General features: G+C 39.1%; 1 protein-coding gene across 6 annotated transcripts in view; it reads right to left on the bottom strand.

Annotated features, from left to right (window-relative positions):
• Positions 1 to 21,518, bottom strand: part of bckdhb (branched chain keto acid dehydrogenase E1 subunit beta) — a 192,059-nt gene that overhangs the window by 152,337 nt on the left and 18,204 nt on the right. For all 6 annotated transcript variants that reach the window (XM_052024775.1, XM_052024776.1, XM_052024777.1 and 3 more), the window contains exon 4: positions 722 to 855. In XM_052024775.1, the coding sequence (XP_051880735.1) occupies positions 722 to 855 (134 nt within the window). The remainder of the gene's footprint in view (positions 1 to 721; positions 856 to 21,518) is intronic.

The following is a 21,518-nucleotide window of genomic DNA, read 5'->3' as shown; positions in this document are numbered from 1 at the left end:
GGCTTTTTATGAACATGCTTTATCAGGGATTGCCTGTACTAATCGATTATAGTATTAACCGGTCAACTGTTACCTTTCTAAAAGTTAATCCCAGATTTTTTCTGCAACTAAATACTGGAAAAAAAAATTAAACCAATTGGAAAGCAATGTAATATTTGAGGTCAGTTTTGTTTTTATGCAAATATTTTAACCTAATTTTTAGGTTAAATTACCATACTTTGAAGAGTGGGGAATTAGGAGCTTAACATATAAAATGATATTGCATTAAAAATCATGCAGAGCGGTAAAAGTCATTTTCTTTCATCCAATTTATCACAATTATTGCATGAAATGGACTCAAACCAAAACAAAAATGGCCCCATCCTGCATGCAATTATTTTCTAAACCTAAAAGCAAGTAATTGTACAAAGTCAATAAGAAAGGTGACAGAGTACAAAGCATAAATATTACAATGGAGATGCATGACAATAAGAGTTCAAAAAGTTCAGATATAAATTTGACACAGAGCTGCTCTCACTTCATCACGGGATATGATATCTTTATTATGTTGGAAAGACAACCAAATACACAATAAAAGCACAATTAAATGTGAAATTTACATCTCTCTGGCATCCTTTAGAAAACAACATTGTTAATTCACAAATGAGTTTGAAATGAGGTATGTTGAAATAGAATAAAGTTTAGTAAATCTACTGGAATTCTAGTAATAGCAATTACATACCTGATCAAAGGCTGGAAAGATATAGTCTGCAAACTGTATTTCTGCAATGGCTGTAGCTCCTGTAACTGCTATCCCTATTCCAAATCCCACGATACCTTGCTCACAGAGAGGAGTATTGAACACTCGTTCTTTTCCTAAGACAAATCAATATTTTATTAAAGTACAAGATGAATAACGACAAAGTAACATTAAAAAATGCTGAAGGATTAAATTGATGTTTAACTAAATCCAAATTGCAATTAATAAAACACCATTATTAAAATATTTTAAAAGCAGAATAATATTAAACATTTCATTTAAACACATTCAGAAAATATTATCAAATAATGACCTTAGTTTTTAAAATAAAAAAGGCAAAATTGGGCTTTTTCCCAAGTGATCATCTCAATAAATAGCTTTTTACGCTCAAATTTTAATCAGATAAACAATTTGCCAAAAGAAGAAAAAAAATCATGACGTATAACATGGAAATTACATTTACAAGAAATTAAAACAAAGAGGCTCTGTAACATATGTTATGTTACTTCTTTTAAAAATAATTCTGGCTTCTGAATCATTCACCTTTAATGTAATGCAAGAGGGCATTTTAAAATAGTGTTTTTTAAAAGCATAAATGCTTATGGTACTGATTCGAACATTTCATGGAGATCTGAAATAAAAACAGAAAACGCTATATTCTACAGGATGATCAGTCTCTATTAAAGGAAAGACATTCAACATTTCACATCACTGACATGAGAACTGTAGGAACTGAAAGATTCACTCTCTCTCCACAGATGCCGTGTGACCTGGTAAGCATTTCCAGCATCTTCAATTCCTTTTGCTGGAATTACATTGCTTTCTCTAACCACACACTAAATAAAGCCATGTGCTTGCAGACCAGCATTTATTCAGAGTTCTGCTTCTCAGTCTCTAGTTACTGGTGGTATTTTTTAAATGGAGAAAGTGCTTACCAAGCCACCAGCTCTTTTTGTATCATCAAACCTTTGAGGTTAAACTGTAAGACAATTGATCAGATTGAGAAAATTACAAAATTCTGGTATATACCTGCTGTAGTGTTCTTGCAACTAATGGAACATTTCAGTGATGTGGCATAGCCTAGTCCATGTTTCTCAATATAAAATATACTAGATAAGCATATGGAGGAATTTAAAATAGAGGGATATGTAGGAGGAAGGGGTTAGATATAGGCAAGGTTTAAAGGTCGGCAAAACATTGTGGGCCGAAGGGCCTGTATTGTGCTGGACTGTTCTATGATTCTATGAAAATCCAGAATTCATGTTCTTTCAGTTCCAATTGATCTTCTCGTTTGGGCAGTATAGAAACACTGACACAAACTATTTGGTTCAAGAATTAATGCAACAAACATGAAATTCAGTACATGAACTTTCGAAATGTATAATGCTTTAAATTATTTCCCTCCTCAGCGAAGTGGCTGTTGCTTTGCTACATAATTAACATCAGAAAATGAGGAAGATTATTGTTTCAACACAAGTAGTTCCCCAAACATAAAATAATTAGTTTAGGAATAGGGCAGGCATTACATTTTTCTTTCAGTATAAATGTTCTTATAAAACACCACCCAAAATGTACATAAAAGCTACGCAAACATGCTACTTTAATATGTTTCAAAACCATAAACCGCATCTTATAATGGTTTCCTACATAGACTTTTGGGCTCTCAAGAAAAATCTATTTAATTTTAAAAATAATATAGTCTGTAATTTCAATCTGTCCTTACCAATGAAGCTTGAGTTTGCATCAACAAAGTTAGGAAGGCTTTCTATGCTAAAATGTCATTAAATGATTATGTAAAAGTAAAACCCTCCTAACTTTTCTAAACCAATCTCAATGAGATTTGCACTGTCTTTTTCATAGTCCAAATCATTGACTTGGTAATGAGCATATATATTCCTGATGTCCGTTCAGCCTGCCACGAACCTAACTCAACAGCAGTCAACTTTTCACAAGTATGTTAATAATCACAAAATACAATGGTAATCTTAAATTTTAGCATTACATTTGTAACTCGTCTAGAGATTAATTAAGGTGCCGCCTACTTGTTAACTCTGATATTGTTAACCTACACATAAGAAGCAATAAAGTATGCTTTCTTGTTCAATCTCTGAAAATAAGAGTGCAAATGCAGAACAGATATAAAAATTGTTCCTAAACGCATGCAATTAAAGAAATACTGCAGAATATGAGATGGCAAGTCCTCATTTTATTGCCCTTAACTTATACTGACAAGGTAGTGTGAGCCTTCACCTTAAAGCTCCACCATCCTACTGATTATACTACCATAATACTGTTGGATACAAATTACAGGATACTGATTCAATGACATTGATAAAGCAAGCAATGCATACCCAAGATCTGATATAAATTTTTTTTTAATTTTATTTACAGTGTGGTAACAGGCCCTTCCGGCCCAACGAGTCCACACCACCCATTTTAAACCCCAAATTAACCTACCCGTACGTCTTTAGAATGTGGGAGGAAACCGGAGCACCCGGAGGAAACCCACGCAGACACAGGAGAACATACAAACTCCTTACAGACAGCGACGGGAATCAAACCCCGATCGCTGGCGCTGTAATAACGTTGCGCTAACCGCTACGCTACCGTGCAATCTGCTAAAGAACTTAAAGAATGATGGTGGCCATCATTTCATTACCCCTTCTGAGCATCATCTAACGTGACCTTGCATTGAAGGAAAGGTTTTGGGCTTTGGAGGGAGGGGGTCAGATTATAGGGATTCTTTGGAACAGTTAGCAGCCTTTGAGGGAAATGGTCACAGGCCAGTCAGAAGTCAAACACCTACAGAAGCTAACTTTGGTCACTTTGGATCTGCTGGAAATAACTATCTATAAATTTGTCAAAACTATACCATGATTCCATAAACTTAAAATAAATATTTTTAAAAAAGTTACACATTCAAAGCACTTTACTTTCCTTAAATATCTCAACTACGTCACAAAATTATTTACCTGGTAAATATAATAATGTAGATCTAAAAATAAATGGAAAAACTAACTTCTTTGTTGCCTAGATCTTTCCAAAGGATTTGCCAAAGAATTTCTTCCAATGTGCCTCCTCAATTCTTCCAATGATGATCATGATTTTATGTCCACTGAAAATAATTGTTCACCATTTGAATTTTCCAAATATTTCAACATTTTAAAAATCTTCAAACTATATATGTCAACTCCAAAATCTGTCTCTTCTCGCACTTTCTGAAGAACCTTATGATTTAAAATAGGTCTTGAAGCAAGTTTTTCAAAACATTTCCTAAAGTTCTTATGCATTAACTCTTCCCAGAATTTAAAATTCCTCTGACTCCTGCACACGAGAAGTTTTATGGAGAATGAGCACCCTGTGAAATGCAGAACTTACTGAATTTAGCCTTCAGAAATGTCACCTCACAAACATCCAGGTGGTGCCTAGATAAAAGTACATTTCTGATATACTGCATCTTTATATGCTAAAGAACAAAGTAAATTAGTTTACCACCCTCTCCCATTTCCTGTAATGCAATTCCATCTTTGTTTAAAAATGAAAACTGAAGTAAATTATAAAGTAATATTTGTTGACTGATATAAGGAAATACATTTATCTAAAAATAAAAATAATTTTAAAAATTAGACTAAAGTGAAATGTAAAAAAAAGTTTATCTTCCCCTTTGCTTCCTAACTCCATGCAAACCATGATTCAATTCAATGGATCCACCAGAGACACAATCCCCATGTATACTAGTGTAAAACAGACTTATATGATCATTCTAACTCTTCTCTTAATCTTTCTTGCCACAATACTGCACCTCACCTCCAATGAGATTCCTGCTGGAACTGAGCTACCCAACAGGAGACAAACTGTTCAACCTCCCTCACCTCCATCCCACAAGCAAGGTCACTCCAACCTAAGCCTTTAAGCTGCAGCACAAAGAAGATACGTGCATATCTGCAGACTTGGAAGCTGAGCTCCAAGTCATCATTGACCTGTTCACTGAAGTGTGTAAGAGAATGAGCCTTACAATGAACGTTCATAAAACAAAGATCCTCCATCAAACTGGCCCTACATAGAACAGTACAGCACAGGAACAGGCTCTTCAGCCACCATGTCTGAGCTGACAATGATGCCAATCCAAACGAATCACATCAGCCTGCACAAGATCCATATCCCTCCATTCTCTGCCTGTTCGTGTGTACATCTAAATGCCTCTTAAACATTGCTATGGTATCTAGGAGCATGCAGAGTATCACCTAAACAGAAAAGCTGATAAAATGACAAACTACCAAATCTTCCTTGCACCAATAAAGAGAAAGTGGCATCAATGACAGCTGCCAAAGATCTTCGAGAAAGAAATATAACGAACTAATTAGAATCACCACAAGGAACAGGATACATCTCCGTACTCAGCAACTGAAAATGGATTTTGTACTTAAAATGTCTGACTAAAGCATTATTCCATTTTAATACGATGACTACTTCTGACGTACTGTGTATGTTTATACTGTTCACTATTCTTTCTTCTTTAATTGCTGTTCGGCACTAACTGTATGTATTGAGAGCTTGGGAGACGACATGATCTTATTTCTTATTTCCTTCTCTTATTTCTTGTACAATGCATTGAGTCTACTCAAATCTTTGACCACTTGCAACTTTATCTTTAGCTATTTCAACATTTCTTACTTACTTAACATAGGTCTTTATGTTTGTCAAAGTTACTAATATTTGAATTCTTTGTTGCCTCATTGAAACCAACTGTCCATCCAAATTTAGTTTGATGCAAAACTTCACTAGTTCATATGAATTCCCTCCAAGCAAGTTGCTGATATAAATTAGAAACAGTGGTGATCATAACTGCAATCAGCCAACAGCATTTTCAAACTAGCATGCCACAATTCCTTTAGAATTCACACACTTCAATTTAACCATTAGTCTTTCATATGAAAGTTCTTCTAACTTCTTTTTAAAAATGATGCTCTCCAAAGTCTATTTGAATATCACTAACTAAAAAGTACAAGAAGATTGTTCATATAATATGTTTCCTTTCTGAATCCATGCTGAGTGCTGTTTACTCCATTAATTCAAGAGTCGATGGCAAAGCTCACTTGGTTCCAATATTGTGTAAACAGGCAGATAATCTCCCGCTTTTATCCTGGCACCCTTTCTGAAAATTGCCACCATATAAAGAATAATACAAGAAAACAGGAGAAGGAAAAGGCTACCTGGTCCCTCGATTCAATATGATCATGGCTGATCTATCTCACAAGATCACACAAGACAAAGGAGCAGAAGTAGGCCATTTGGCCCATCGAGTCTGCTCCATGAGCTAAGCTAATACTATTTCTCTCTAACCCCAATTTCTGGCCTTATCCCCATATCCCTTGATACATTGACTAATTAGATACCTATCAATCTCCTCCTTAAACACCTCCAATGATCAGGCCTCCACAGATGTATGTGGCAAAGAATTCCATAATTTCACTACCCTCTGGCTAAAGAAATTTCTCCTCATTTCTGTTTTAAAACAGTACCCTCTAATTCTAAGATTGTGCCCTCTAGTCCTGGACCCACTCCTCTTCTGTGACAGTTTCACATAGCCCTCAAATACCCTTTAGTTATCTCCAGTGATCTAGTCTCCACAACCTTCAGAATGAATAATTCCAGAGATTCACCAGCTTCTGCAAAAAGAAATTCCTAACACCTCAAATTTAAATGACCACCCCTTATCATAAAACTATGTCCCCTCATTTGGGACTCACCCACCAATGACTGTACTACTTCAATGCACTCTGTACTAACTCAATGTAACTGCACTGTGTAATGAATTGACCTGTACAATCGGTTTGTAAGACAAGCTTTTCACTGTACCTCGGTACAAGTGACAATAATAAATCAATACCAATACGTCAACATCTACCCTGTCATACCCTCTTAGGATCTCATATGTTTCAATAAAATCACCCCTCCCTATTCTAACCTCCAAAGAATACAGGTCTATCTATCATTCGAGACAGGATAAGACAAGATATCTTTATTAGTCACATGTACATTGAAACACACAGTGAAAAGCATCTTTTGCGTAGAGTATTCTGGAGCAGTCCACAGGTGTCGCCACACTTCCAGCGCCAACATAGCATACCCACAACTTCCTAACCTGTACATCTTTGGAATGTGGGAGGAAACCAGAGCACCCGGAGGAAACCCACACAGTCACGGGGAGAACATACAAGCTCCTTACAGACAGCAGCTGGAATTGAACCCGGGTCGCTGGCACTGTAATAGCATTACGCTAACTGCTACACTACCGTGCCTCCCAGGAATTAGCCTAGTGAATCTCTTCTGGGTCGCTTCCAATGCTAGTATATCCTTTCTAAATATGGGGGGGGGGGTGCCACATTATGGTTTAACACCTCTATTATCATGGGACAGATCACACACTTATCTTTACTCAGCTCTCCAACTTGCTCATATTCAACTCCCATGCCTGCTAATTAAAACACTTAGTTGCAGACAAAAATTTCAATGCTTTAGAGGCCAGATGCCAGCACAAGCCAGCAGAGTGTTCCAGTGCACTGACTGAGGTCAAGTCACAGCTTGTGGCCCACTAACTTCATGGGATAATTCTTGGATTCAGCAGGTCAACTTGGCTAACCCTCTGTATCGTAACAGGTTAGAACAGATGGCCAAAGTCTGTACCAGGCACTGGGCCAGTCCCAGGACAATCTAGCCCAATGACTTAACAAGCCTCACAAATCTAATCTTGCTTTTCTTAGTAGAATGGGGTAAGTATAGCTTAGCTCATGGAATTTCTTTTGCTTCAAGTCCTTGTTGTCTTTCTAGTACTTTACCTCATTTTCATTATGGGCATTGATTCCACTTGGGATCCTGGAGCAAACTTCAGAATAATAATGTCATTTAAGTGTAGTCAAAAAAAAATTACTGTTCAATACTTTTGCCGGCATCAGTTTTCACAGCACTAGTAAAGCATTAAGTACAATGGGTATTGACTGCCATCTAGTGGCCACAATGAGCTCTTTAAGACTGGGGTGCACAACAAACAGCCACGGACCACATCCAAATCATGCAATGCTTCCCTCCAGCTAGCCTCTGGAGAGTGCACAAGGAGCGGAGCAATGAAATAGATTTAAGTGAAAGTATACCAACAGATTTGTTGAAGAGTATGTTTTGTCAGTATTTGATACCTTTTCTTAGAAGCCCTCCTCGTTGGGTACCCACTGCTTCCAGCTGGGAGGTAAAATCACTCGTTTTATTCACAGGTACTTTTTGTTCCACATTTGCAGCTGTAAGTGTCAAAGCAATTGGATACAGAACCCTTGATTTTCCTTTAAACCAAGAGCTAAGTCTACTTTAGGAAAACCAACCATTTTCATTTGTACTTGCTTTTAAACCAAGACCTAAGTCAATGTTAGGGAAGCTATTCATTTTAAATTTAATAAAATATAGAGCTAATCATTAGCTAATTGTTCTTCCAGTTAAAAGCAATTGGCAAAACATTCCAGAAACCCTTCTGCAAGGACATATTGGTGAGATTTTAAAAAGTGTGTGGTGTATGGAGTGTAAATTGCTGCCTTTATTTTTGATAAAACATTCTTGAAAGGAAACATTTCAGCCTTAGAGATAGGTAAAAGCTAACAGAAGTGCATAACTAAGATTGGAAAGCATATGAGGGCATTAAAACATAGAAACTGGGATTGTATCAAGAGAAATAACAGAACGCAAAGAGTTGTGTTGAGTTAGCAATTATTCACAAAATAGCTCACTCTAAGCCACTTATTTTGTGCTGTATTTGTAAGCTATGCTTTTAATTTGAATGGCAAAGTTAATGGGCTGAATTGTGCTGCTCTTCTGCCAGTGGTTCCATGGAGAAGCACAAACTAGCTGCACTCGATAAATCAGCTCATTTCCAACTTCTGTGCTTGTGCATTGCAACTCAGAAGTTAGAAATGAGCTGGAGATACAGATGCTATCGCATCGGATCTTCCACTCCATAGCTGGAATATGCACCAAGTTCAGTGGAGGAGCACAAACACACTGAAATGAGGGGCTAGATATATCTTGTGTCTAGCTATTCAACTTTATGCCAAAGATGTCTGACTTTTGTAGCATGGTTCCATTTATTTGAATGAGGTCACTGAACTTGACTGAAAAGTGCAGATTCAGTTTATTCCTTTTAATTTTATTTAATATTAATGTTTTAATTAATTGTCAGCACTTCTGGATGTTTTTAAGTAAATTAATTATTTTTCCATTCTTTTCAATAATTTTTTTTTTCATTTACTTAAATCCTTTTGAACTATTATTAACAGGTAAGTATGCCACTGGATTAGCATAGGCATGATGTTTCACAATTTGTGGTGGTGGTATTGGAACTTGTGGCCTATGTTACCAGACTGGTTCTAGAACCTTTTGGGAACTGTACAGTAGGAAGCACTGTGCACTACCAGCAAGCCTCATCTTTGTCTGGTTGACTCTTAATTCCTGTACAACTGCTATGCTCCCAGACCTTTTCACAAAGCTATAACCTGCTCCTTCATGTTGCATTTCATTAATTTCTTGATCAATTAAAGTGAAAAATGCTTGCTGGTATATCTTAGTTTGAAGTTCAGGCATAAACAACAGTTAATTTTCAGCAAATACATATCCAATTGTACTGTCCACAGACAGTTTCTTTCTCATCTCAGACATGTAGGTTAGGTTTGCTTTTTATGGAAGAAAGTTGTTTTTTGCAAAATGTTATAGAACACAGATGAAAATGCTGGAATCCCATTTAATAGGTTGAAACTGTTTAATTCTATCATCGTACAGCTATAGCCTGCTCATAGGCCATTAACAAGAATGTTACTAATTGATTCAGAGCCTCAAAGTTATGGTAAATGAAGTTGAGACATAGATGAACCATGATATAACTGAAGGGTGTTCTGGGCCAAAGAGTCTGATCAGCTATTCATGTTTCTATGATACAGAGGTAGAAAGAGGCAATCTTTGTTTTGAAGTGTCCATTGCTCAGTTCAAGGATGAATAAGGCATCAAGGATGTAAAGAGTCAGACAGTAGTCACAAAGGAATTTGTGGCAAGTATACAAAACTTATGTGAGGAACCAAAGACAAGTGCAGTTGTCCTAGATTTACATTATGCAGAGTTTCATCAGTGGAATAGTGTGATTCAGAAAATCTGAATGGAAACTAAATAATAAACTCTGATATTTCCAGATTATATACTTAATTAAAGGTAAATATCTGGTTATGTATGGTTAAATTAAAACATGGTTCACATGACTGGCCCTGGAAATGTCAATCAATCTTAAGTGAAGAATTGGACCGCATTAAGTTGTGCACCAGGGCTTTTAAAAATGTCAAAAATTACACAATTCATTTACTGAAATTCTATAACCTAATTGGAAACCCGACAGTAACTTGAGACAATCACCAATAAAAAATTTCTGAGAAATTAGAAATGCAAATGAGATATTTGCTGTATTGCAAGGGAGATTGAGTACAAAAATAAGGAACTATGCTGCAATTCTACAAGAGTTTGGTGAGACCACATAATTAATTTTGGTCTCCTTAAATGAAAGATAGACTTGCCTTGAAGGCAATACATATAAAGTTTAGTAGACCTGTTACAAATATAAAGGTGTGAACTTATAAGGAAATACTAAATAGAGTGGGCCTACACTCTGAGAAGATTTTTAAGGTAAGACCATGGTCTCTAAATGACTGAGTGTAAATGAAATGATTAGCACAGTACTAGGTCATATAGGCCAGACATTTTTAAGTTCAATTCTCAGTCTATGCAAAAAAAAGTGAATTCCAAGGGGGACAATAGTTGGGTGCTATTTCTGTGTCCTCAGGTAAGAAAATTAGTCAGATGACTCCTATATAATCACTAGCCAATATTCTTTGCTATAAAACAGAGCTAATGTATGGTCTGGTACTGATGTCCACTGTGATAATGTATCCTGAGAATCCTCAATATCCAGGTCTACAACTGAAGAACGGTCTCTTGGACCAGATATCAGATATTCCCAGGACCCATAGTTGGATGTTGAACACTGCCTTGAGGTGAGTTGAAGGGAAAAAGATTGAAAACTAAGCGAAACAATAGATTTTTAAAAAATTATCACTACAGATTGTAATGAGTTTAATAATAACCAAACATTAGAGTTCACCATTGTAACACCATGGAAGTGCCAACCGCTTGTGCAATTTATCAAGAAATACCGAAGTTTCCATACTAAAATTTCTGTCTCACAAATCTGATTTGAGTTTTTTGAGGAAGTAACTAAGAAAATTGATGAAGACAGCGTGTTTGTGAAAGGATACAGAGGGACATGGATCAGTGGAAAGTTAGGTGGAGCAGTGGCAGATGAATTTAATCTGGACAAGTAGCTCTTATTGGGGATTGCCAAGGTGCCAAGGTGGGTAGCTAGACTCAAGAACAAAGGAAGAAAATTATGCATGGATCCAAAGGAAGTGGATGAGGTCCTTAACAAGTTGTTTGCATCAGTATTCACCAAGGAGACGGACATGGAGGATGGTGAGATTAATGAGGGGTAAATTGATATTCGAGGGCTTGTCAATATTAAGGAAGAAGGTGCTTTGTGTGCCTTGAAGAACATTAAGGGGCATGTCCCCATGGCCTGAGGTGATCTATCCCAGGATACTGAGGGAAGCAAGGGAGGAGATTACTGGGACCTTAACAGAGATCTTAAGCCACAGGCAAGGTCCCAGAGGACTGGAGAAGAGCCAATGCTATCCCTTTGTTTAAGAAGGGCAACAGGGACAAACCAGGAAATTATAGGCCAGTGAGCCTTACATCAGTGGTTGGGAAATTATTGGAGAAGATTTTTAGGGACAGGAGTTAGAAAACGGATATTTGAAAAAGTGGAGACTTTGTGTGGGGAGATCCTGTCTCACATGTTCAATTAAGTTTTTTGAGGCAGTGAGGAAGATGATTGGTGAGGGTAGGGCAGTGGATGTTGTCTACATGGACTTTAGTAAAGCATTTGACAAGGTCCCTCATGGTAGGCTGATCCAGAAGATTTAAGTCACATAGGATCCATGGTGAGTAGGTAAATTGGATCCAAAATTGGCTTGGTCATGGAGAACAGAGACTAGTGATAGAGGAATGTTTTCCTGATTGGACGTATGTGATGTTCTGCAAGGATCAGTGTGGGGACATCTATTGTTCATAATATTTTTTATTGATTTGGATGAAAATATAGGTGGTCTGATTAGTAAGTTTGCAGATGACACATAAATTGGTGGAGCTGTGGATAGTGAGGAAGGTTGTCAAATGATACAACAGGATATAGATCTGTTGGAAAGTTGGGCAGAGAAATGGCAGATGAAGTTTAATCCGGACAAATACGAGGTGTTGCACTTTGGGAGGTTAATGCAAGATCATTCACGGATCACTCATGAGGCAGAGGTAGAAATAGACAGGAGTTTCAGGGAGATAGTCACCCCTAAAAGTCAGGGAACAGGTAACTGGGTGACTGTCAGGAAAGGGAAGGGGTATAGACAGACAGGTCAGAGCACCCCTGTGGCCGTTCCCATCAACAATAAGTATACTGTTTTAGATATTGCTGGTGGGGACTACCTACCAGGGACGAGTGGCAGTGGTCCCATCTCTGGCACTGAGACGGGACCCTCAGCTCAGAAAGGAAGGAGGCAAAAGAAGAGAACAGTAGTGGTAGGGGATCCGATAGTTAGGGGGACAGGTAGGAGGTTCTGTGGGAGAGATCGAGAATCCCAGATGATCTGTTGCCTCCCTGGTGCCAGGGTCCACGATATCTCGGATCGAGTTCTCGATATTCTCAGGAGGGAGGGTGAGCAGCCAGATGTCGTGGTCCACATGGGGACCAACGACGTGGATAGGAAAAGGGAGGAGGTCCTGCAAAGAGAGTTTAGAGAATTAGTTGCAAAGTTGAAGGACAGGACCTCCAAGGTTGCAATCTCAGGATTTCTACCCGTGCCACAAGCTAGTGAGGCTAGAAATAGGAGGATTATGCAGCTAAACACGTGGCTAAGGAAATGGTGCAGGAGGGAGGGCTTCATGTTTCTAGACAATTGGGCTTTGTTCCAAGGAAGGTGGGACCTGTTCCGATGGGATGGTTTGCACCTGAACTGGAGGGGGACAAACATTCTTGCGGGTAGGTTTGCTAGTGCTGCTCTGGGGGGTTTAAACTAGACTTGCAGGGGGAGGGAACCAGAGTGTTAGAATAGATAGTGAGGTGGAGGAGGAAAAAGGTCATGTGAGGACTGCAAGTATAAACAGAAATCAAAGGTTTGTACGTGATAGAAATGTTATCAGGTGCATCTATTTCAATGCAAGGAGTATTGTAGGTAAGGCAGATGAGCTTTGGGCGTCGATTGACACATGGGATTATGACATTACTGCTATTAATGAGACTTGGATGCAGGAGGGGCAGGACTGGCAGCTTAATGTCCCGGGGTTCCGTTGTTTCAGATGTGATAGAGGGGGAGGGATGAAAGGGGGAGGAGTGACATTACTAGTCAGGGAAAGTATCACAGCTGTGCGGAGACAGAACAGCCCAGAGGGCTTGTCTATAGAGGCCATATGGGTGGAGCTGAGGAACAGGAAAGGTGTGGCCACAATAATAGGGTTGTATTATAGACCGCCCAATAGTCAGAGACAATTGGAGGAACAAATCTATAGTGAGATAGCAGACAGATGTAAGAAACAGAAAGTTGTAATAGTAGGGGATTTTAACTTTCCACATATTGACTGGGACTCCCACACTGTGAAAGGGCTGGATGGCTTGGAATTTGTCAAATGTGTTCAGGAAAGTTTTCTAAATATATATATCTATATATAAATACACACACACACTATATATATATATATATATATATATATATACACACACACACACACATACACACACACACATACATATATACATATATATAGATATAAAGATACCAACGAGAGAGAATGCAATACTTGATCTCCTATTAGGGAACCAGACAGAAGTATGTGTAGGGGAGCATTTTGGGTCCAGTGACCATAATGTCATTAGTTTCAAGTTACTTATGGATAAGGACAGGTCTGGTCCTCGAGTTGAGGTTCTAAATTGGAGAAAGGCCAATTTTGTGGAAATGAGAAAGGATCTAGAAAGAGTGGATTGGGATGAGTTGTTTTCTGGCAAGGATGTGCTCAGTAAGTGGAAGGCCTTCAAAGGTGAAATTTTGAGAGCACAGAGTTTGCATGTCCCTGCCAGGAATAAAGGCAAAGTTAAAAAGCATAGGGAACCTTGGTTTTCAAGGGATATTGGCGATCTGCTTAAGAAAAAGAGAGAGGTGTATAGCAGGTATAGGCAACTAGGAACAAATGAGGTACTTGAAGATTATAGAAAAGAAAATACTAAAAAAGGAAATCAGGAAGGCAAAAAGAAGATATGAGGTTGCTTTGGCAGGTAATGTGAAGGTAAATCCGAAGGGTTTCTACAAGTATATGAAGAATAAAACGATAGTAAGGACAAAATTGGTCCCCTAGAAGATCAGAGTGGTCGTCTATGTGTGGAGCCTCAGGAGATGGGGGAGATCTTAAACAATTTTTTTGCATCAGTATTTACGCAGGAAATGGGCATAGTGGATATGGAAGGAAGGGAAACAAGCAATAGAGTCATGGAACATATAGAGATTAAAGAGGAGGAGGTGCTTGCTGCCTTACAGTGAATAAAGGTAGATAAATCCCCTGGGCCAGATAAGATATTTCCTCGGACATTGAGGGAGACTAGTGTAGAAATTGCAGGGGCCCTGGCAGACATATTTAAAATGTCCTTAGCCACGGGTGTGGTGCCGGAGGACTGGCGGCTAGCTCATGTTGTTCCGTTGTTTAAAAAAGGATCTAAAAGTAAGCCAGGTAATTACAGGCTGGTGAGCCTGACATCAGTAGTGGGTAAATTATTGGAAGGTGTTCTGAGAGATCAGATATACAAGTATTGGACAACCAAGGGCTGATTAAGAATAGTCAGCATGGCTTTGTGCGTAGTAGATCGTGTTTAACGTATCTTGTAGAGTTTTTCAAGGAGGTTACCAAGAAAGTAGATGAAGGAAAGGCTGTGGATGTTGTCTACATGGACTTTAGTAAGGCCTTTGACAAGGTCCCACATGGGAGGTTAGTTCAGAAGGTTCAGACACTAGGTATCCATGGAGAGGTTGTAAACTGGATTCAAAATTGGCTGTGTGAGAGAAGACAGAGAGTGGTAGTGGATGATTGTTTCTTAGACTGGAGGCCTGTGACTAGTGGTGTGCCTCAGGGATCTGTGCTGGGGCCATTGTTGTTTGCTGTCTATATCAATGATCTAGATGATAATGTAGTAAATTGGATCAGCAAGTTTGCTGATGACACTAAGATTGGAGGCGTTGTGGACAGCGAGGAAGGCTTTCAAAGCTTGCAGAGGGATCTGAAACAAATGGAAGAATGGGCCAGAAAATGGCAGATGGAATTTAATGCAGACAAGTGTGAGGTGTTGCATTTTGGAAGGACAAATCAAGGTAGGACATACACAGTAAATGGTAGGGCACTGAGGAGTGCGGAGGAACAAAAGGATCTGGGAGTTCAGATACATAATTCCCTGAAAGTGGCATCGCAGGTAGACAAGGTTGTAGAAAAGGCTTTTGGCATCCTGGCATTCATAAATCAAAGTATTGAGTACAGGAGTTGGGATGTTATGGTGAGGCCGTATAAGACATTGGTGAGGCCAAATTTGGAGTATTGCGTGCAGTTCTGGTCACCTAACTATAGGAAGGATATCAGTAAGATTGAAAGAGTGCAGAGGAGATTTACTAGAATGTTGCCAGGTCTTCAGGAGTTGAGTTAAAGGGAAAGATTGAACAGGTTAGGACTTTATTCTTTGGAGCGCAGAAGAATGAGGGGAGATTTGATAGAGGTTTAGAAAATTATGAGGGGTATAGACAGAGTTAATGCGAATAGGCTCTTTCCACCTAGATTAGGGGAGATAAGTATGAGAGGACATGGCTTAAGGGTGAAAGGGGAAAGGTTTAGGGGGAACATTAGGGCAACTTCTTCACTCAAACAGTGGTGGGAGTATGGAACGGGCTGCCATCTGATGTAGTAAATGCGGGCTCACTCTTGAGTTTTAAGAATAAATTGGAATAGATACATGGACGGGAGCGGTCTGGAGGGTTATGGACTGGGTGCAGGTAAATGGGACTAGCAGAATAACGTTTCGGCATAGACTAGAAGGGCCGAATGGCCTGTTTTTCTGTGCTGTAGTGTTCTATGGAAAGTGTACAGTAAATAGCAGGACTCTAAGGAGCAATGATGTACAGAGGGATCTTGGGGTGCAAGTCCATAACTCCCTGAACGTGCAGCACAAGTGGATAGGGTAGTAAAGAAAGCATACAGCACGCTTGCCTTCATTGGTCAGGGAAATGAGTGTAAAAATTGGGATTTTGCAAATGTATAAAACTTTGGTTCAGCCTCATTTGGAGTTTTGTGTGCAGCTCTGGTCACCACACAATAGAAAGGAGGCTTTGGAGAGGGTGCAGAAGAGGTTCACAAGGATGTTGCCTGGATTAGTGTGTATCAGCTACAAGTAGAGGTTGGCAAACTTACAGTGTTTTCTCTGGAGCATTGGAAACTCAGGAGCAACCTGAAAGAAGTACATAAAATTATGATGGGCATAGATAGGGTAGAGAGCCTGAGTCTATTTCCTGGAGTGGAAATATCAAAAACTAGAAGGCATAGGTTTAAGATGAGAGGGGGAAAATTTAAAGGAAATTTGCGAGGCAAGTTTTTTTTTTACAGAGTGCTAGGTGCCTAGAATGTGTTGCCAGTAGAGGTGGTAGAAACAGATACAATAGCAATGTTTAAGAGGCATTTAGAAAGACACATGAACAGGCAGAGAATAGAGGGATATGGACCATGTGCTGGCAGATGGGATTAGTTTAGATTGGCATCATGGTCGGCCAAAGGGCCCGTTCCTTCGCTGTACTGTTCTATGTTCTAAGTGTGAGGTAATGCATTTTTGGATGTCAAATACTAACAGAGCATACACAGTAAATGGCAGGGACCTCAGGAGTGCTGATGTATAGAGGAACCTTTAAGTACAAATTCATAGCTCCTTGAAAATGGCAACACAGATGGATAAGGTAGTGAAGAAAGCATTCAGCATGTTTGCCTTCATAGGCTGAGGCACTGAGTATAAGGGTTGGGATGCAACATTGCAAATTGGTTGGGCCATACTTGGAGTATTATGTACCGTTTTGGTTGCCACACTACAGGAAACATAAAAGAGATTCACAAGGACGGGCTTGGAATGGAGGAGTTTACTTATAAAGAGAAATTGGAAAGGCTGGGTTCATTCTGAAACATAGGAGGCTGTGAGGTGTCCTTATTGAGGTTTATAAAGGTATGAGGGACATAGATGGGGTAGATGGTCAGGGTCTTTTTCAAAGGGTGGGGGAATGTAAAACTTGAGAGTATAAGCCTATGTTGAGAGGTGAAAAATATAAAGGAGATCTGATGGGCAAGCTATTCACACAATGGTGGTGGTGGTTATATGCAATGAGCTGCCAGAGGAAGTGGTACAGGAAAATACAATTATGACATTTAGGAGGCATTTGGACAGGTACTTGGATAAGAAAGTAGAGGGATACAGGCCTAATGTGGGCAAATGGGATTAGCATAGACAGGTATCATGGTCAGCATGGAGAAGTTGGGCCAAAGAGCCTGTTTCTGTGCTTTACAACTCTATGGCTCATGTCTCCTCTGCATAGTGTGCAGCTTTGCTCACTTCTCTAAGCAATTAAGGGAAATCAGCTAAATTACCATAAATATCAAGGACTGGTCTGACTCAAAATATAAATGACATATCAAGCCATAAATACTGTATATCAAACTCTCTCACCCTAGATAAAAAACAATCTTAACCATGCAAATGTAATTGCCTTAGGTAAAATTTTGTTTTGTAATTATCTTATTTTTAAAGTATATAATATGATAACTTCTAGTTTCAGCTAGTTCTGATGTTCTGATATTTAGTTTGGACTCTAGAAAATGTTTAAAATATTAGCTAAAAATTGTTTTTTTTTCATTCTACTTTGCTTTTTACAACAATTATGTGATGTGATTGGAGGCTTAGCCTACCCTGCTTGATTATATCACTGCTGCTGAACACAAGTGACGAACTGACAACATCCAACCCGAGAGGACTAGTCCAAAGCACAGAGATTACTGCATTTTCATGGCCAACTTTCTTCAAAGTCGCCAACATAAGACCACTAACTGCAAAATCCGGGTTACTGGTTTTGTTTAACTAGCTTTCCGAGGAGGAAATTGGATTAATCCAATGTTAGAATGACACTTCTGCTCAATTCAACTCAATCAGTTAAGCCTTAGAACACAAACTTCCAGGAATGCAGATTAGACGCAGACAAAGAATTAATCCAAAATTCCACCTCTAAATGCCACATTAATTTAAGTTTTATTCACTCATTTAAGCCTCGTAATACAGCTGCCACAAAATCTCAACTTTTAAGGCAGGGGAGATGAGGGATAAAGGACAAGGGACATTTGTGCATAGCAGTCTTAAGTGGTAACTCACTTCATCAAGGATAGAAATAACTCATTTTACTTAACATTATAATTAGTTATCAAACAATTCAACAAACAAATAGGTGAATCCAGATTTTTACTAAAAGCTAAATTTATATAATTTGTTACTTTAACATTTTGAGCATTGACTTAGATCAGATTAAATGATCATAAAAGCTATATTTTGTTAATAATAATGAATTCCACAAAAAAGGAGAAAATAGAAAAATGTCTAGAAACCAAAAATAGTAAGTCACAGGTTTCAAGAGAACAAGCTATTGTTGACAAACTTACATGAATGCTTTGAAAATGTAACAGAGTAGGCAATGGTACTACAATAAATACATGTCGACTTTCTAAGAAAAACAAAGGACTACAGGTGCTGGAATCTAGATGAAAAACACGATGATGCTGGAGAAACTCAGCAGGCCAGGCAGCATCCATGGAGAAAAGCAGGCCTTCAGGACTGAAGATAGAAAAAGGGGAAGCCCAATATATAGGAGGGAAGAGCAGAGCAGTGACAGGTGGACAAAAGAGGGGAAGCAGGGTGCGCACAAGGTGGTGATAGGTAGATGCAGGCTAGGAAAGGGAAGAAAAGAAGAGGCATGGTTTGGGGGGGGGGGGGTGGGGGTGGTGTGGGGAAGGAGTGTGGGGATTACTTAAAGTGGGAGAATTCAATGTTCATGCCGTTAGGCTGCAAGGTTCCAAGACGGAAAATGAGGTGCTGTTCCTCCACTTTGTACTTCGAATTCTCCTGGCAGTGGAGGAGGCTGGGACTGACATATCTGTGATAGTGTGGGAGGGGGAGTTGAAGTGACTGGCAACAGGGAGATGCAGATCGCAGTTATAGACAGAATGCAGGTGTTCTGTGAAACGGTCACCTAGTCTGCGCTTGCCATGCCTCTTCTTTTCTTCCTTTTCCTAGCCTCTCTCTCTTTTTTCTACCCCTTTTTTTCTCTCCTTAGCTTTGACCCATCCCCCGGAGGATCTGCTCTCCCCTCCTCCCCTATCTCTGCCTCTTACCTACATCTACCTATCACCTTGTGCCCACCCGACCTCCCCTCTTTTGGGTCTCACTAGGGTTTATTTCTAAAATGAAGGAATTGTAAAATCAAAATATAGTGTTAAACGTATTTCCGACTTTGGTTTATACGACACTTATCTAGTTCTCATCAATTTACCTAAAGGGGATACAGAACTAGTAGGGAGGATGCAAAAGACAGTTACAAGCTCGATACTAGAACTGTAAGGTTTTACTCATCAGGAAACTATGAACAGCCTGAACCTAGCTTCCCTCGAAATGAAGGGCAACCTGATATGGGTCTTTAAAACTATGAAAGTTTTTGTGATGCGATTGATTTTCGATTTGTAGCAAGGATCAAAACTAGAGGACAAAACAAGATAGTCAACAAAAAAAAATAGGGAACTCAGAACTAATTCCTTCATCCAAAATGTTCTTGAGAATGTGGAATTTCACAGGAAATTGTTGAAGTGAATAGTGTGGATGCACCTAAGGAGAGGCCAGATAAATATAAGATTAAGAGAATAGAGGATTAATATGATGAAGTTAAGTGAGAATGGATGGAAAAAAGTTTCAAGTGGAACACAAGTGCCAGCAGAGACTAATTGGACCCAAGTGGTTTACCTCTCGTGTATATTCTATGGAATTTATAACTGCATGCAAAATAATTTTGCTTAATAATTCACAATTCTTTAATGCACTCTGTAATTTGCCTTCTGACTTTCCAGCATTTACAATGAGGGGTTTGAATGACACATTGGCTTTGGCATTGGAGACTGCAACTCATCAAGAGTGGATTTTATCTATAATTATTGATCATTCAAAGGAAAAGTAGAGTTCAAAATATTAAATAGCTGCTTTCAACTACATGCCTTACACATGTAGTCTTGCATATACCAAACAAAATCTTTTTTAAGAGTCCAATGTCATCAGATAAAGGCTTTAGATATGCAGATATTGCACGTTATTGGCATCTCCCCACCCTCGTAGCTTTAAATTAAAACTAAATTATGCTCAGCTTCAAGTCTCCTGCTTGACCAAAACAGAACAAATTGTTAGGCTTGGAATAAAACCTGTGACGGCAAAAGGTAAAAGGTAAAAGGTAAGAGGCTGGAGAGTTAAGAGAGGGGTACACTGATATTCTGGAGCACATCTCTGTAAGGATAAATTGATAGAAATATTGGAGCACATTAGGGTGGACAAATCGCTAGGGCTGGACAGGATCTATCTCAGGATGCTAGGGGAAGCAAGGGAAGAGATTAACGGGGCTCTGATGGAGATTTTAACATCTTCATTACCCAGAGGTGAGGTACCAGAAGACTGGAGGATAGCTGATGTTGTCCCCTTGTTCAAAAAGGGCAGTTGGGATAAGACTGGAAACTACATGCTGGTGAGCCATACATCAGTGGTAGGGTAGTTATTAGAGAAGGTTTGGAGGGACAGGAACAGGGACAGGTTCATTTGGAAAGGCAGGACTGATAAGGAGTCACTGCAGTTTCGTGCAGGGGAGACTGTGTCTCACAAATCTGATCGAGTTTTTTTGAGAAAGTAACTAAGGAGATTGATGAAGGCAAAGTGGTAGATGTTGTCTATATAGACTTTATTAAGGCTTCTGACAAGGTCCAGTATGGGAGGCTGGTCCAAAAGGTTAAGACACAATGGATTCAAGGCATGTTGGTGAACTGGATCCAAAATTGGTTTGGTGATAGGAGGCAGAGGGTCATGGTGAAAGGATATTTTACTGAGCGGAAGTCTGTAACAATTGGTGTAACACAGGAATCAGTGCTGGGACCCATGTTGTTTGTAAAATATATAAATGACTTGGATGAGAATGTAGATGGTCTGATTAATAAGTTTGCAGATAGCGAAGAAGGTGGTCTAAGGATACAGCAGGAAATAGATCAAATGGAAAGTTGGTAATGCATTTCAGTCAGTCAAATTCTAGTAAGAGATATAGAGTAAATGGCAGAGACCTTGTGAGTGTTGATGTACAGAGAGGCCTGAGGTTGCAAGTCCATAGCTCCCTGAAAATGGAGACTCCAGTGGATAGGGTAGTGAAGAAGGCATTCGGCATGCTTGCCTTCATAGGCCATAGCACTGAGTATAAGAGCTGGGACATCATGTGGCACCAATGCAAAGTATTGGTTCAACCACACA

The sequence above is a fragment of the Pristis pectinata genome, chromosome 10 (genome assembly GCF_009764475.1).
Source record: "Pristis pectinata isolate sPriPec2 chromosome 10, sPriPec2.1.pri, whole genome shotgun sequence".
Lineage (NCBI taxonomy): Eukaryota > Metazoa > Chordata > Chondrichthyes > Rhinopristiformes > Pristidae > Pristis > Pristis pectinata.
The sequence above is the reverse complement of the archived record's forward strand: the minus strand, read 5'-3'. Positions and strand labels throughout refer to the sequence as shown.